Below are 15,497 nucleotides of genomic sequence, written 5' to 3'. Positions count from 1 at the left end.
GGGAGTTATTTATTTCTAGATTCAAATCCCAACTCTTCTATCAGCCGTTTATGTCACGGGACTCTCGGGGCCTGGGTCTTGCCAGCTGTCAAACAGGAGCAGTACTAAGGCTTCCTCACAGGACTGCTGCAAGGTTCAGAGGTTTGGGGAAACGCAGGGGGCCACCCAAGCCAGGAAATGGTGGTGCTGGGCTGGGAACTCGGGCTGCGGGACCCCAAACCCCAGCTTCATCCAGGATCCATTTTGCCTTGGCATGCCGTGACCTCTCCCGGGTAGCGAGGACAGAGCCGGGCAGGCTGAGCAGGTCGGGAGGCAAGAGGCCCAGCTCCATGACTCGAGGTTTCAGTGTTCCCTTCTGTAAAATGTACTCGTAACTCCAGCTCTGTCTGCCTCACAGGAGGTAGAGGTATGAGGAACTAATGGGTGTGAGAAAGCTAAGGGCTGTGAGGCACTGCAAAACTGCACACAGGTTTTGGGAAACGAAGTGGTTGCTTTTTTTTTAGCTGGGTGAGGAAGACAAGATCTCACTCTTGGAGTACAGTGGTGGTATAACAGTTCACTGCCACCTCAAACTCCTGGGCTCAAGTGAGCCTCCTGCCTCAGCCTCCTGAGTAGCTGGGATTATAGGTACACACCACTACACCCAGCTAGTTTTTATTTTTGTAGAGATGGGGTCTTGCTGTGTTGCCCAGGCTGGTCTCAAACTCTTGGCTTCAAGTGGATCCTCTTGCCTCAGCCACTGAAAGTGCTGGGTTTGCAGGCATGAGCCACTGTGCCCAGCCACTCTTCTGAGAGACCTTCAGAGCTTAGAAACATAGAATTTGGGGGCAAGAGGGGGCTTTTGGGTCCAGCCCTTCAGCTGATGTGAGAATCCCATCTATGAGCCAACCCTATGAGCCGTGCAGCCTCAGCTCACCCTCCTCTAAGAATAGGTGCTTCACACCTCCCCGGGCAGCCCACCCCACCTCCACATGGCTTTGCCTGTAAGAAAATTCTTCCTCAGACTGCACTGAGGCCTGGTCCCTGGCTCCCTGCCTCCCCACCGGCCGTGGGTTTCACACACAGGCAGTGCTCTCCCAGCTGAGACCGTTTAGACATTGTTTCTCCTCCAAGGACCATCACCTGCATTCCCGCAGCCAGTCCTGGGGGACCCTCCCCAGTTCTTGCTGTACTGCCCCCTCCCGGAGCTCTCCAGTGGTTTGGTCTCAGAATAACATCCACAACTGAATGCAGTTACTGGGGAGCTGCCAGCTCAGGGCAGAATGCTGAGGGGCCACTTCTGCTTTCTTTCTCTGGACCCGGGAACCCCACGATGCAGCCAGAAGGCTCCTGAGTTTGTGGGGACCCCCTAGCTGAGCTCACAGCTGACCCAGCCTCACGTCTTCCCACACAGCTCTGCTGAGTCCTGTGTCCCTGCAGCCCACCCTTGGGCAACAACAGGCCTTTTGTAGCCTCGTGCAGAACTTCACGATCATCAGTGTTCAGCTGTAGCTTGTTGATTCCTGCCTTGCCGCCAGGGCTTGATAGGTCCTGATTTGCAGCCCATCGCCAATTCCTTATTGAAACAGTCCCCTTCTTCATCTTCCTCGTTTAGCCTTTGTTATGTCTCGACCTCGCCAAGCTGCCTGCCCTCTGCCATCTCTCCTCCCCCACCATACAGTGAGCATTCCAAAATCTTTCTTCCCACTGCCTGACTTCCCACCTTTCCTGGTTCCCCGTGTCCCTCAGGAAAAAGCCCCAAGCCCCTTAGGCCGGTGTATTAGTTTGCTAGGGCTGCCGTAACAAAATGCCACAGACTGGCTGGCACAAACTACAGAAATGTATTGTCTCACAGTGCGGGGACTGGAACCTGAGATCAAGGTTGAGCCCAATTGCTACCCGCTGTGGGCTGGGAGCGAGAATCTGTCCCAGGCCTCCCTCAGGCTCCTGGTGGTGGCTGGCAGTCCTTGGCATCCATGGCTTGCAGAAGCATCACCCTGCTCTGCCTTCATCTGCACATGGCGTCCTTCTGTGCACATGTCTGGGTCTAGATTTCCCCTTTTTATAAGGGCTGCAGGCATATAAGGACCTCAGCTTAATTAATGACATCTGCAACCGCCTTATTTCCAAGTGAGACTACATTCTGAGGTACTGGGGGTTAAGCCTTCAACACATGAATGAGGAGTGGGTACCCATTCAAGATCAAGCGAGCTTTTGCCCTTCTGCTCCATGGGAGGTTTCGGTCCTCCCTGAGTTCGCCTTAGGACACCTGCGTTACTGTTTGACAGGTGTATCCCTGATGATCTTGCCCCAGGCTGCCTCCCCAGCCTCATTTCCTTCCACCCCAGCTCAGCTTTCACTCTAGAGGAATGGAACAGCCTTTAGTTCTGTAAATGCTCTGTGAGGTCTCTGAGTCTCTGCATGCTGTTCATGGGATGGCCCGACCTGCCTACCAGACTTCTCTTCTTGCTTGGAACCCATCTTAGCATATGCACCCAGACCTCCATGCCCTTCCCTGACAGCCTTACACCGACTCCTGAATCCCACGAGGTCCAGATCCTGCCCCACTGCCATAAGTGTTTAAGTGTGTCTCCCCTCTAGACTATTTCAGGGCCGGCCTCGGCCCGGACCTCAGCCAGGTCTCCATAGAGTTTGTTGCATTGAAGCTCGTCTTCAAGCCGGTAACTGATCAAAGTACAAGATGAGGCTCTCTGACATCACTTGTTCTGGTGTGGAGCCCTGCATCTCCTCTGGGAGCTGAGGCCAGTTGGCAGTAGTCCACCCCACAAACCCCACTCTTGGCTTTCAGCCCCCAGGCTGGTGCTTGTGGAATCTACCTTCTTATTCTTTTTGAAAGTTCTTCTGGAAGATGGGAGCAACTTTTGCCCACTTTGCCTGGCTTCCCAAGGATGAAAGGAGCAGATTTACGATCTCACAGCCCATTCCGGGATCTTCCCCCATGACAGCCTCCTGGCTCTGCTCACAGCCTGTCTTGAGGCTGCAGCTCACCTGGGGCTTGGGCCTGCCCTGTGCTGTTCTTTCTGCAGGTCTAAGCACTTCCGGTACAGCCACTCTCCCCAGCACCCCTCTCTCTCTCTTCAGGGTCATTAGCTTTAGAGCTAACAGCATGGCCCTTCTTGTCCCTCAGCCAATTACCTACAAGACACTGGATGCCAGAGGCCACATTTGAGCCCACAGGGAACCAAGATCTGGGCCTGGAGGGTCCACAAACCAACCAAGCCTTTAAAATCTCCTGCACATTCTAGCAGTGCTCTGAAGCTTTCAGCCCTGCCCCTCCCTCCTGCTCCTTCTCTCGGCAGCCCTTATAGTGGGCCAACTTCCAGGAGGAGAAGGGAGGCAGGGGCAGAAGGCAGAAAGCTGGGTCAGAGTCAAAGCCCACTCAGGGAAAACTGATCAGCCATGTGTTACCAGCAAGATGTCACGGGGGTCTGCACTGTCCCTGCTCACCCTCCTGGAAACTAGGGTAGAGGGTATTTGGACAAGGCAGGCTCAGGCCTCCCATAGAGAGGGGAGACACGCACCCTGAAAGCAGGTGCAGATGCCTCTCCATCCAGCCCTGGAGTCCCCCCTGGCCCGCTCTTCCCTGCCTTTTCTGGGGCATCCCCTGGGTACCTCCCAGCTCTCTGGATGCTGCCTGCCCCCGCATAGGCAGCTTCCCCTGCACACTGTTTCACAGCCAGCCCCAGAGAATCCACAGCGAAGCCAGTGCCTCCAAGACAGAGGGCAGAACGTGGGGCTGGCAAGGGCACCCATGATTCACAGCCTCATGTGGTCCAGGGACACAGGGCATCCCCCAGCTGATCTCTCCTTGACCAGGAGCTGTGCCCAGGGAGGGATTTTCATGACATTAGAAATTATGGCTGGACAAGCTAAGAGCACTATAGGCCACTCTGGAGATTAAGTAAGGGCAGTGTTTGTTGCTAACTGTGACCTTCAGGCCAACAAGGCTCTGAGGCTCACTTCGTGCATAGTGGGACACAGACAATCCAGGGATTAACCTGCAGACAGGAGCCGAGTCACGGGAGCCTCGGAAGGGGCCTGCATTTTGCGGGGTGGAGGAGGGCAGCCCGGGAGGGCGGGTTGCCAGCCCCAGCCATGAGGAGGAAGCGGCTCTGCAGTCTCAACAGTTGCCAGCAGGTCACAGTCAGACAACGCCAAGCAGCTTCTGTTTAGACTTGCTCTAGCACAAATCATTTTTAAAACCTGGGCTGCAGAGTTCCAGGCTTTGGGGCCTGCCAAGTTCACAGTGCCCCTGTGTAGTCATTAATACTTCCCTCCCAAATTTATTAGTCCTGAAGCTCGCCCATAACTTATGAATTACAGCTCCTGGTGGGAGTGCCACGCATCTCACTATATATCACAGGGAATCTGCGTCCCCCACGCTGCTGCAGCCTCCAGAGACACTGCCACAGGGGTGCACCCGGCCAGCCTGCTCTGTGCTTGCCCTCTGCCAGGCAGCAGCAGGGGAGGGAGCTCAGCCTGCACAAGTGCTTGTCCTTGGAGAGGAGTGGACCTGGAAGGCAAGGCCATCCACTGGCCTCCAAATGTGTGGGCCTGACCAGGACACAGGAACCCCAGAGCTATAAGACTAGACCTGAAAGAGCCTCACACAAAGTAGCACTTGAAGCATCCGGAGGGACATGGGTTTAGGACTCAGGTCTGGGTTTGCATTTCAGCTTGGGTTTCAACAAGCTACTTCTGTGATCAGAGCTGGCTTCATGGGCGCATAAGCTGCGTGGTCACGCAGGGCCCTAACTTTGGTTCACTGCTCTGCTCTTACCCTCTTGAAATTCTTCATACTTTTTAAACAGGGGACCTAGAAATGATGTAGCGGGTCCCGTCTCCATCCTAGTTTCCAGAATAGAGCAGGTGCAGAAGTTCTTCACTGAGAAGGGCTGGGCATTTAGTTATATGCGCAGCTCTCATCCCTCATACACAGTAGGCGCTCAGTGAATATTAGTGCCCTCCTTGGTGTGAGGGCTGCCAAGCCATGGAAGAGCAAGTTGGAGTTTGGGAGCAGGAGCCCAAACCAGGAATTGGGGCCTTGCACTGGGCTTTGGGGCCTGGGTCTGCACAGTTCATGCGGTTGGTGTCCTATACCCTCCTCTGCCACATCAGAGTCCATGCAGCCTGGCCGGTCCCTGCCACCTCCAGGAGACCTGGCCTGGCTGACTCACCACCCTTTCTCTCCACCTCCGCCTCCTCGCTGGGCAGATCCAGGGCTCCACCCAAGAGGTAAAACCCACATGATGAGCCTTGCCACCGCTGCACTTGACGGGCTTTGGGAGGATTAGTCAGGTTGGGTTTGCAAAGTGCTCACACCCTGGGAAGAAAGGCGCCGGGCAGCAGAGAGCAGCTGCCACAGAAAGCACTGAGACTTTGGGGCCAGGGTTTCAGGGAGGCAAATGATGGCCCTGGGCTAAACATTCATGAGCTCAGTGACTCTTTCCAGTTCACCAGCAGAGTCGGCAGTTGCTATCCCCATTTTATGGATGAGGAAGCTGAAGCTCAGAGTGGCTAAGGGATCTGCCCAAGACCACACAGCACGAGCCCTGCAGAGTTGGGTTGGACCTGGGACTGTTTTGTTCTGAAGCCTGTGTTTGTGCCCATTCTTTCCTGCCCCTCCACAGACTGCACCACAGTCCCCTGTGGGGTTCTTCCAGAATGTCTCTAGGGCTCCCCAGGGCTGAATCAAAGCAAACCCCCAGGGGCAGGGGCTTATTCTTAGATGGATGGTGGGCAGCCCCATGTGAGGCCAACAGTGTGGCCCATTCCCAGCCATTAACATCTCTGTCTGTTTCCCCTGCTACCCCTCCATTCCCAGACCCCCCAGTCTCTCTGTAGGAGGAACCAGGGCGGGCAGTGGGACTGCCTGCTGAGCGTGCAGTGGTTCCGTGGCTCCCTGGAGTCGGGGTGGAGGCTGGGAAGTCAGTCCCCGCAGGCCTCTGACCCAACCATCGTCTTCTGTCCAGTCCACCCTAATGACACTTGGCATATGCCAAACTCCATGCGGAGCACCAGGGAGACAGTAAAATGTGGCTTCTGCTCTCCAGGGCCCTTAGTCCACCTCTGTGGGTGGAGACAGAACCCCAGCCCAAGTGGTCAGTTCTGGAAGCAGAGGATCCACCAGCCTGTGTGGCGCAGAGAGCCGGCAGGCCTGACGTCAGCACTTAGCGAAGCCCAGGCCAGCCTGGCCCTCAGACTCATGCCTTAAAGCTCACTCCGAGGCCCTGTGTGGGGCCAGGTCTGGAGCAGAGGGAGTAGGGACAGGAGGAGCAAGTACAGACTAAAAAGACCCCTCATGGCCACCTAGGGACCTAGGCTGTGTCAGGCACGTCCCAAGAATGAGTAATCTGATTCATTAAACCCACAGGCAGGGTAGGAATCCAAAGGGGAAACCATGAAGTCTGATCTAAGACTGGTCACAGGGCCAGGGGTCCCTCAACTGGTCACAGACTTGGTGGAAGTCGAGTTGTTGGTAACAGGTACTAAAACGTGCCAGGAACCGGTCACCAAGATGGAGGACATGGAGGAGGACGGAGAAACCGAGTTCTATTTTGGACATGTTGAGTCAGAAGTAGCTGGACGCCAGCCAGGAGTTGTCCAGGGACAGTTGGCCAGACCTTGGACGCTCAGGAGGGAGGTCTGGGCCGAAGGTCACCTGGCTTTGGTTATTTTTCTCAACAGCTTGCATGAAGATGTGAGCATCCTCAATTGTGTAGGCAACACAGAGAGGAGGATGATTTAACACCTTGGTAGACTGAGTAAGGACTCAGGATGCCTCCAGCAGGCTGCCCCTATGGCCTAAGCCCAGCAAGCTGACGTTTGCCCAAGGCGACGAGCCCTCCTTGGGGGTTACATGAGTACAGGGTGGGGAAGGCCTGACCTGGCCTCAGCTCCTGCAGAGACGACCTGGGTGTCCATGCTGGCTACAAGCTCCTGAGTCGGCAGAGGAGGGTTTCTGAACATGCTTGGAGGATGTGAGGGTACATTAGGGCAGTGTGATCACATGAGATCTTGGGCCGTGTGCACAGTCTATTCAATAGTCACGGCCTTGCATCACAGGGACAGGGAGATCACTGTGTGGAGTGTCAACCCCTCAGTCTGGAGCTTTCAGAGTAAACACTAGTCCCTCTCCCCTCCCCACTCCTTCCCTCCCTCCCTCCCTTCTCTTCCTCCTCCCCCCATTCTGGTCACAGCTGGATTCCATAGTGAATTGAAGCCTTGGAAAGGCTGGGAAACCAGGGAGGGGTAGAGAATGCACAGGGGCTTTCTTTTTTTTTTTTTTTTGAGACAGAGTTTCGCTCTTGTTACCCAGGCTGGAGTGCAATGGCGCGATCTTGGCTCACCACAACCTCCGCCTCCTGGGTTCAGGCAGTTCTCCTGCCTCAGCCTCCTGAGTAGCTGGGATTATAGGCACGTGCCACCATGCCCAGCTAATTTTTTTGGTATATTTAGTAGAGACGGAGTTTCACCATGTTGACCAGGATGGTCTCGATCTCTTGACCTCGTGATCCACCTGCCTCGGCCTCCCAAAGTGCTGGGATTACAGGCATGAGCCACCGCGCCCGGCCTGCACAGGGGCTAAGAAGAGACTTCCCAGGAGGGACATGAGGGGCTTTTTAGGTGGTGGAAGGGCTGTCATATAGACCGTGAGTAGAAATGGTCTTGTCCTTGGTACCTATTTGGAAGGCAGGACCAGTATGTGCAAGCCTCACACATAGTAGGCACTTATTAAATGCTAATGGGCTGTTTGTCTAGGAGTGGATGCCCTGGGGAGGCCCTGACTGTGCTCCCAGTAAGCAGGGACTCCTGGGCTCAAAACCTGGCAGAGAGTGGGCTCACTATGACTACTGAGGATAGTTGAGTGAGAAGTTGCCCAGTAGCTGATGACCAGAGCTGCTCCACAAAGAGGCAGGTGCACCTTTCCTAGAAGTGTGGGGGCTATGGTGGAGAGAGCCCTCTCAGGCTAGCTTCAGGGGGACTCCTGCACTGGGGACTGGCCAAGATGCCTCGGGCCTCTTCCCATTCTGCTGTGACTCTGTCACCTCTTAGAACTTCAGAACCATCTGCCTGGCCTCCTCAAAATCTGGAAGAGCCTTACCAGTGCCCTCAGGGTACATGAAGAAACTGAGGCCCAGAGAGGGGATGGGACCTGCTCAAGCCCCCATGGCAGGCCAGTGGCAGCACTAGGAAAAGAACTCAGCATCTGCGATTTTCTCATTCACCCTGGCCTCCTCCTGCAAGTGGCTCTTGGGTTAAAGTTTTGCTGGTCTGTGGATACTTTGGCTGAGCTCATTGTCCCGCTCACATCACAGGGCCCTCTGGAGTCCCTGCAGGTGTGGTCTCAGGATAAAACCAAGATGAGTGACCAGATCCCCCAGCCTGGCCCGCAGGACCTGGGGGGACCTGAGCCTCCAGCTTGCAGGGACCAGCCACCCCTGGCTTCCCAGGGCAGCAGCCAGGCTAGACAGCATTGGCAGTACACACAGCGTATGGATGCCCGGCTGCAGAGGAGAGTGTAGCTGGCTGATGAGCAGGTTCTGGAGCCAGCCCCGGGCCCTCCCTCAGCCCCAGCATTAGTGCAAAACACACTTCTGACCGCAGGCATTTAAAGATCAAAAGAGGCCAAAAAAGCTTTTAAGAGCCAGGCCCCTCTGTGTTGCCTCCAGCCTCCCAGGGGAAGGGCAGACTGGCTTCTGCAGCTCACAGGTGAGCCTGGGAAGGGCCCTCAGAACGCAGTGGGTCTGCTGACCCCTTTCCTCAGAGAAGCTCCTAGGGGTGCAGACTCTGGCTGTAGGGGCAGCCCTGGAGCACCTCCACACTTCCCTGGGAGAGGGAGGAAATCCTCAGCCCTCCTGTGCTGAGGGCTTTCTGGTGCCTGACCCCACCCTGGGAATCTGATGCTAGCTCATTTAATCTCCATAGCAACTCTGGAGAATAGGCATCATTCTACCCATTTTACAGACTAGGAAACAAAGGCTAAGCGAGGGCCACTTAGCTAATATGTGGTAAAGTTGAGGTTTGAAAGCAGGTCCGATTCTGCTACCCTTCCATGACCCCAGGACCCAGTGGGCTGAGGAAGCAACCCCAGAGCACAGTCAGACACTTTGCCACTCACTCTCTCAGCCCCTCAGGCCTTCCACCCCTCCCAGGCATTGCAGTCTCTGCTCTTCCTGCCACAGCTTTGGGAATGGCCTCTCCCAATCACATCTGACCAAGTTCACTCCTTCCTGTGGCCCCTCACTGCCTCTCTGTCCTTGGAAGAAGGCCCAGCTCTTAAGATGGCTTTTGGGGTCTCCCAGCACCTGGCTTTCCTCCCACTCTCAGGCCACTGTGAAAGCCTCAGCTTTCCTCTCTCCCTCCCCGATCCTCTCAAGAGGTGAAGCAAGATTCCTATTTACTTTTTTGGAGACAGGGTCTCCCTATGTTGCCCAGGCTGGTCAGTATTTCTCTAAGACTTTGTTCCTACCCCCCTTGACATGGCTAGCTCTTCACTTCTCTTTCCATTATTTGCTCAGTAACTATGTACTGACCACCTACTATGTGCAGGAACAGTGCAGGTGGTGGGGATCCCCAGCACCCCACCTCCCCAGCTCCATTCCTGTGCTACATGGAAGGCTGGAACCCTCAGATGAATGCAGCCACAGGGGCTGTCTGGATGCGCATCAGCCCTGTGGCTGTGTATTTCTACAAATGGAATTTCAAGGTTTCTCTGAGGGCAGCGTTTCCAGTGCCCTTGAGAAGCTCAGGCAATGAAGGTTCAGGCTATCCAGACAAGGAAAAGCCCTGAGGAATTATTTCCACATCCTTCATCTCAGAGATGGGGAAAGTGGGGACAGAGGGGAAGGGCTCTGTCCAGGTTAGTACAAAGGCAGATGCTTCATTAAAACCTGGGTCCTCCAGCACCCAGTGCAGTCCAGCCCCTGGGGCAGGTGAGACAGGGGGTCCCCATGGAAAAATAGGAGGTGGCTCCCGTCACACACACCGAGGGCTTCTGTGAGATGGTTGCCTCCTCTCATGGGGGTGGGGATGGGAGTATAAGGGGTGAAGAAAGAACTTGATGCAGTCTCTGCCTCTCGGACTGACAAGTGACCACTCATCCTTCTCTGTCCCCAATTCCATAGAAGCTACAGTGAAAGATGACATGAACAGCTACATCAGTCAGTATTACAATGGGCCCAGCAGTGGTAAGTATGGGTAGGGGGCTGTTTTGCGTGTGCCAGAACCCCATGCTACATGTGACCCCAGCAAACCCTAAACCCGAGGGCAGAGACAACTCATGCCTGGAAGCCAGGTGCCATCTCCTGGTGCCTGTGAACCATAACTGCAGGCAGTGCTCAAGATTGAAATACTGGAGCTTCAGCTTCCAGAAAACTCCAGCGCTGGAGCTGGGGGTACCCAGGGGCTAGCCTGCAGGTGCCGGGATGGGGGTGTTCTGTGATCACCCATAAGAACTGCATGTGGAACCCTGAAATGGGAAGGGGGTGGAATCCAGAACTCCACGTGACCCTGCACAGCTGTGAGGGTGGGCACAGTGGGGGGTGAGATGCCACAGCACTCCGGGGCATGAGGAGCTGCGGCCTCAGGTGCATCCCTGCTAGATGTTTCATTCTTGCATTTGAAGAAAAACCTCAAGAAACCCCAGTGGTTTTTATTTATGGGAAAGATTGAATCTTAAAATATTGCTGAGGCACTTGGTGTCTTAATTCTCCACAGCCCCTTTCATTTCAGGGTTCCACGTGCGGTTCTTGAGTTTGAATTTCACAGCCCCCAAAACCTTATTATGTTGGGCCATGTGAATAATGCATTTGAATTTTTTGTTTTCCACTATTTAGGCCTCCTAAGGCCTCATCCCCCTCTTCTCTCCTCCCTCAAAGTCTCATCCAATATGCTGGTTTCAAAGACCACCGTCTCCAGCCTAGACCTCTCTCTCAGCCCTCAACTTTGCGGAGGAATCTCCCCACCCTGCATCCTCTGTAGGTCAGCCCCGGGTACATCTCGCCTAAAGCAAAGAGCTCTGCATGTCCTCTCTCTGACCCTACGATGCACGCTAAGCAGGCTCTGATTATCCTACCGCCTAGCCCATCTGAAACTTGAGTCCTTCCTCAGACTGGAACCCAAGTTCCCTGCCCCGGCACACCACGCTTCCTGAGTTAGGATGGGCTAGGTTAGGCGGCTGTGGCAAATAGCCCAGCATGTCAGTGGTTTAAACAAAGCCACAAAAGCCCCACTGCAGGTTGGCTGGGGGCTCTGCTCCCAGGTCATCACCGTCACTCCAGCACCCAGTTGGCAGAACAGTCACCATCTATTCTAGAACATTGTTGGCTGCCAGGGCAAAGCACCAACTCATAAAGCTTCTGCCAAGAAGTGCCAAAGGTCACTTGTCATGGGTGACTGGCCAAAGTGTGTCACATGCCCACACTTGAGTTTAAGGAGATGGGGAGGCATAATCCCCCTCAAAGCAGGGTGGTGATGTTGGAGAAGGGAATTCTACCAAGGCCTCCCTCCACAAAGGCAGGGTCTCCTACAGCCTGTCCACACTCACCACCCACCGCCCGGCTCAGACCTGCCCTCTTCAGGTCCCCCAGGTGTGCCAGAGGTTAAAGTGTGACCAAGATCCTCTCCTTCCTTGCAGACAGCGGTGTCCCAGAGCCAGCGGTGTGCGTGGTCACCACGGCTGCAATAGACATCCACCAGCCCAACATCTCCTCAGACCTCTTCTCTCTGGACATGCCCCTCAAGCTCGGCAGTAATGGCACTGGTGCCAGTACCACCTCGGAGATTGCCTCCCGCAGCTCAGTCACCCGGGCTCAGAGTGACAGCAGCCAGACGCTGGGCTCCTCCATGGACTGCAGCACCGCCCGAGAGGAGCCATCTTCTGAGCCCGGCCCTGTTCCCCTGCCACCCCAGCAGCAGGTGGAGGAGGCCACAGTCCAGGACCTGCTGTCCTCCCTGTCAGAGGACCCCTGCCCATCCCAGAGGGCCTTGGACCCAGCCCCCTTCGCCCGGCCCAGCTCAGCGGGCTCGGCCCAAACCAGCCCCGAGCTGGAGCACAGGGTAAGTCTGTTCAACCAGAAGAACCAGGAGGGCTTCACCGTCTTTCAGATCAGGCCCGTCATCCACTTCCAGCCCACCGCGCCCGTGCTGGAAGACAAGTACAGATCTTTGGAATCCAAAGAGCAAAAGTTGCACAGGGTCCCTGAGGCCTAGATCCTGCAGTGGGCTGGGTGGGAGGAGGGGAGACAGCCATCTCGAAGCTCTCCTGGGACCCTGGAGGCTGCCAAGGGCCACAGGCGGGGCCCAGGAGCCCGCCTGGCCTCCCTCAGGGTGCTGCCTGCCTCCAGGGAGGCGATGCCAGGCCAGGAGGCCACAAGCTTCAGACCTCAAAGCCCAGAGCTGGCGCCTCTTCTCGCCCTGCTCAGGGGAGGGTGGTGCTCGTGGCTGGGTTTTCTTTTTAACCATTTTTACAAAAACCAGCCTGTGGCCCAGCTTCAGCAGGGTAGAGTGCGGGGGGCCAGCTCAGCCTCTTCTGTTGCCTTCGTTCCTGACACCCACCCCGGACCCTCGGGAACAGCACTGTGAGCAGGGGCTGTCCAGCCCCACCCTAAGCCGTCTCTCCCAGGAATCCTGGGTGGAGTCCCACACAATCACATGGAGACCACCATCTGAGCCTACTTCATTTGTCCTCATTCTCATTCCAGCATGAGCGTTTCTGAGTCTCTTCAAGACAAATCTAGTTTTCACCTTCACAGGATATAAAGGGATCAACCTAGAGGTGGGTGGGAGGGTTCTGGGAGGCAGGGGGCAACCATTTTCCAACCTTGGCTTTAATAATAAAAACCAGCTGCACTGAGACTCTGTTGGTGGAGGTTTTCCTTTGGTTACTAGCCCAGGCAAAGTGTCCAGAGTGGTTCCCAGCCAGGGCACCACCATCCACCCAGTTACGGATGTGTGTGGTATTACTGGCTCCCTCCTCATCCCCTGTGAGCAGTCATGAATCCTGGCCATTCCACCCTCCAAATTGCTAGTGCCTGGCCCCCATCACGGGCTTGGTGAGGCCCAGGCCCCTTGCTGGACTGCACTGCAGCAGCCTCCTCTCGGCACAGCCTCTGGTTTTGCCCTCTCCAGTGCATCTTCCCAGGCAGCTAAGCCTCAGTGCCCCTGCTTAAAAGCCTCCAAGGGGTTTTGTATGTATGACCATGTTTTCTTTTATATAGTTGGGGGGATGGTAAGGAAGACAATTTTGTAAAGGGCTCCCAGTGCCTCAAGAGAATGAGTGCCGCTCACAGCCCCTTCGTGAGCTGGCTTGCTTACCCCTCTGGCTCCCCTCCCTCACCTCTGTCCAGCTGTTCTTTCTCCCCTCTACCTTAGTCTGGGTTATTCTCACTGTGAGAGTGTCCTGCCTGCTCGCACTGCTGGGCTGGGTGTCTTTGGAGCTTCTGTGTCTTCCTGGACTCACCTGACAGTGCACCTGGCTTGGTCAGCATCTGCTTCCCCACCTGCCTCCCAGGCTGGTCCTCAAGAGCAATGAGCAGAAGCAGGCCTGAGCTTCATTAGAACCCCACAACTCTGCACCAGGCCACAGCCCTGGGCATGGAGCCACTTGGGAAAGACGGCTGAATTGGAAGAAAAGGAAGGAAGTTACCACATGCAGGCAAAGAGCACCCTCCTGATTCACGGGGAGACCAGCAGTTGTCAAAAAAGGTGTTAAAGGTGGCAGCATCCAACTGAGCCCCTCTTGGTCTAATTAGAAGACCTACCAAGGGAAAGCTTTTGCGAAGGGCAAGAATAGCTGTCCTGAGGCATCACAAACATCACTGTCATAGTGTCCATCACTGGGCACTTGGCCAGGGCCCCTACCCACATGGGCTCCTTTAATCCTTCCAGCGACCCCGTGAGGCATATATCACTAACCCCATTTTACAGTTGAAGAATCTGAGGCTCAGAGAGGTTGAAGAAACTTTCGGAGGTTGAACACTTAATGACAGGCCCAAAATCTGGGCCCCCAAAACTGGGGCCCAAATCTGCTGCCACTGTGCTAGGCACTGGGGTTCCCAGGGTTGAGAGCTTTGGGAAGCAAGGTGGTCACTTGGCTTTTGCCACTCGATGGGTGGGAGGGCATTACATGGTTTGCAGTCGTAGGGCAGAAGCCAGTGGGCTCAGTAACTGGTGATCTCCACCCACTGGACTAGAAATGGCCGCCCTCCTCCTCCATGGGCACCTTGCTGAGTTGTGAAGGGCCTTCTGCAGAGCTCTATCGTCCCAGCTCTTCGGCTAGTGCTGTCACCTCATGGGCACTTGAGCCTGGCCCCGTGCCAGCAGGAGCTGCAAGACTGGCTGCCAGCACTCACATCTACTGGGGACTCCACCTCCAGGAAGAGCCACAGTATGGGAGGGATGCCATGGGGAAGATGCTAGGCAAGTGGCAGCTGCTCTCTTCAGTTTCTCCTCTAGGAAATGGGTCTCTACAGAGCTCCACTTGTTCTCTTTTTCTGTTTTGTTTTATAGCCACTCTTTTTTTTTTTTTTTGAGACACAGACTCGCTGTTGCCCAGACTGAAGTGCAGTGGTATGATCTCAGCTCACTGCAACCTCCGCCTCCCTGGCTCAAGCAATTCTCCTGCCTCAGCCTCTGGAGTAGCTGGGACTACAGGCATGCACCACCACACCTGGCTAAATTTTGTATTTTTAATAGAGATGGGGTTTCACCATGTTGTCCAGGTTGGTCTTTAACTTCTGACCTCAGGTGATCCACCCACCTTAGCCTCCCAAAGTGCTGGGATTACAGGCATGCGCCACTGTGCCCGGCCTATTTTTTTTTTTTTTTTGAGACAGGGTCTTGCTGTCGCCCAGGCTACAGAGCAGTGGCGCAATCATGGCTCATGCATCCTTGACCTCCCAGGCTCAAATGATTTCCCACCTCAGCCTCCTAAGTAGCTGAGACTACCGGCACACGTCACTATCCCCAACTAAATTTTTTTGTCTTTTGTAGAGATGGGGTCTCGCCAAGTTGCCTAGGCTGGTCTGGCACTCCTGGTCTCAAGTGATTTGCCCACCTCCCAAAGTGTTGAGATTACAGGCATGAGCCACTGGGCCTGGCTGGAACTCCATGTTTAAAAGCAGATTTCTTTTTTTTTTAAATAAAGATGGGGTTTCACCATGATAGCCAGGCTGGTCTTGAACTCCTGACCTCAGGTGATCCACCCACCTCAGCCTCCCAAAGTGCTAGGATTACAGGCGTGAGCCACCGTGCCCAGCCTAAAAGCAGATTTCTTGGGGTATTTACAAATTGCTGTGAGGTGAGACCCTGCTGGGCACTTGTTACTGCCTTCATGTTGTGTTGGAAGTGCCTCACAAATACACAGAGGCTAGGGACAGAGATAATAGGTGGTCCGCAAGTCCAGAGCCCACAACAGTCACAGCCTAAGATGGTGCACACTGATGGAGGAAGCTACTTACCTGCCTGGGGACGTCTGAAGGCCTCACAGTGAAGGA

At 55.1% G+C, this 15,497-nt stretch overlaps 1 protein-coding gene across 5 annotated transcripts in view; it reads left to right on the top strand.

The window, feature by feature from the left end:
* Positions 1-12,858, top strand: part of TMEM266 (transmembrane protein 266) — a 143,991-nt gene extending 131,133 nt beyond the window's left edge. For all 5 annotated transcript variants that reach the window (XM_008990165.4, XM_054239495.2, XM_002763457.3 and 2 more), the window contains exons 10-11: positions 10,128-10,190; positions 11,639-12,858. In XM_008990165.4, coding sequence (XP_008988413.2) covers positions 10,128-10,190; positions 11,639-12,213 — 638 coding nt within the window. In that variant the 3' untranslated portion in view covers positions 12,214-12,858. The remainder of the gene's footprint in view (positions 1-10,127; positions 10,191-11,638) is intronic.
* Positions 12,859-15,497: the final 2,639 nt, after the last annotated feature.

The sequence above is a fragment of the Callithrix jacchus genome, chromosome 8 (assembly GCF_049354715.1).
Source record: "Callithrix jacchus isolate 240 chromosome 8, calJac240_pri, whole genome shotgun sequence".
NCBI classification, from domain to species: domain Eukaryota; kingdom Metazoa; phylum Chordata; class Mammalia; order Primates; family Cebidae; genus Callithrix; species Callithrix jacchus.
This window is presented reverse-complemented; position numbering and strand designations above follow the sequence as displayed.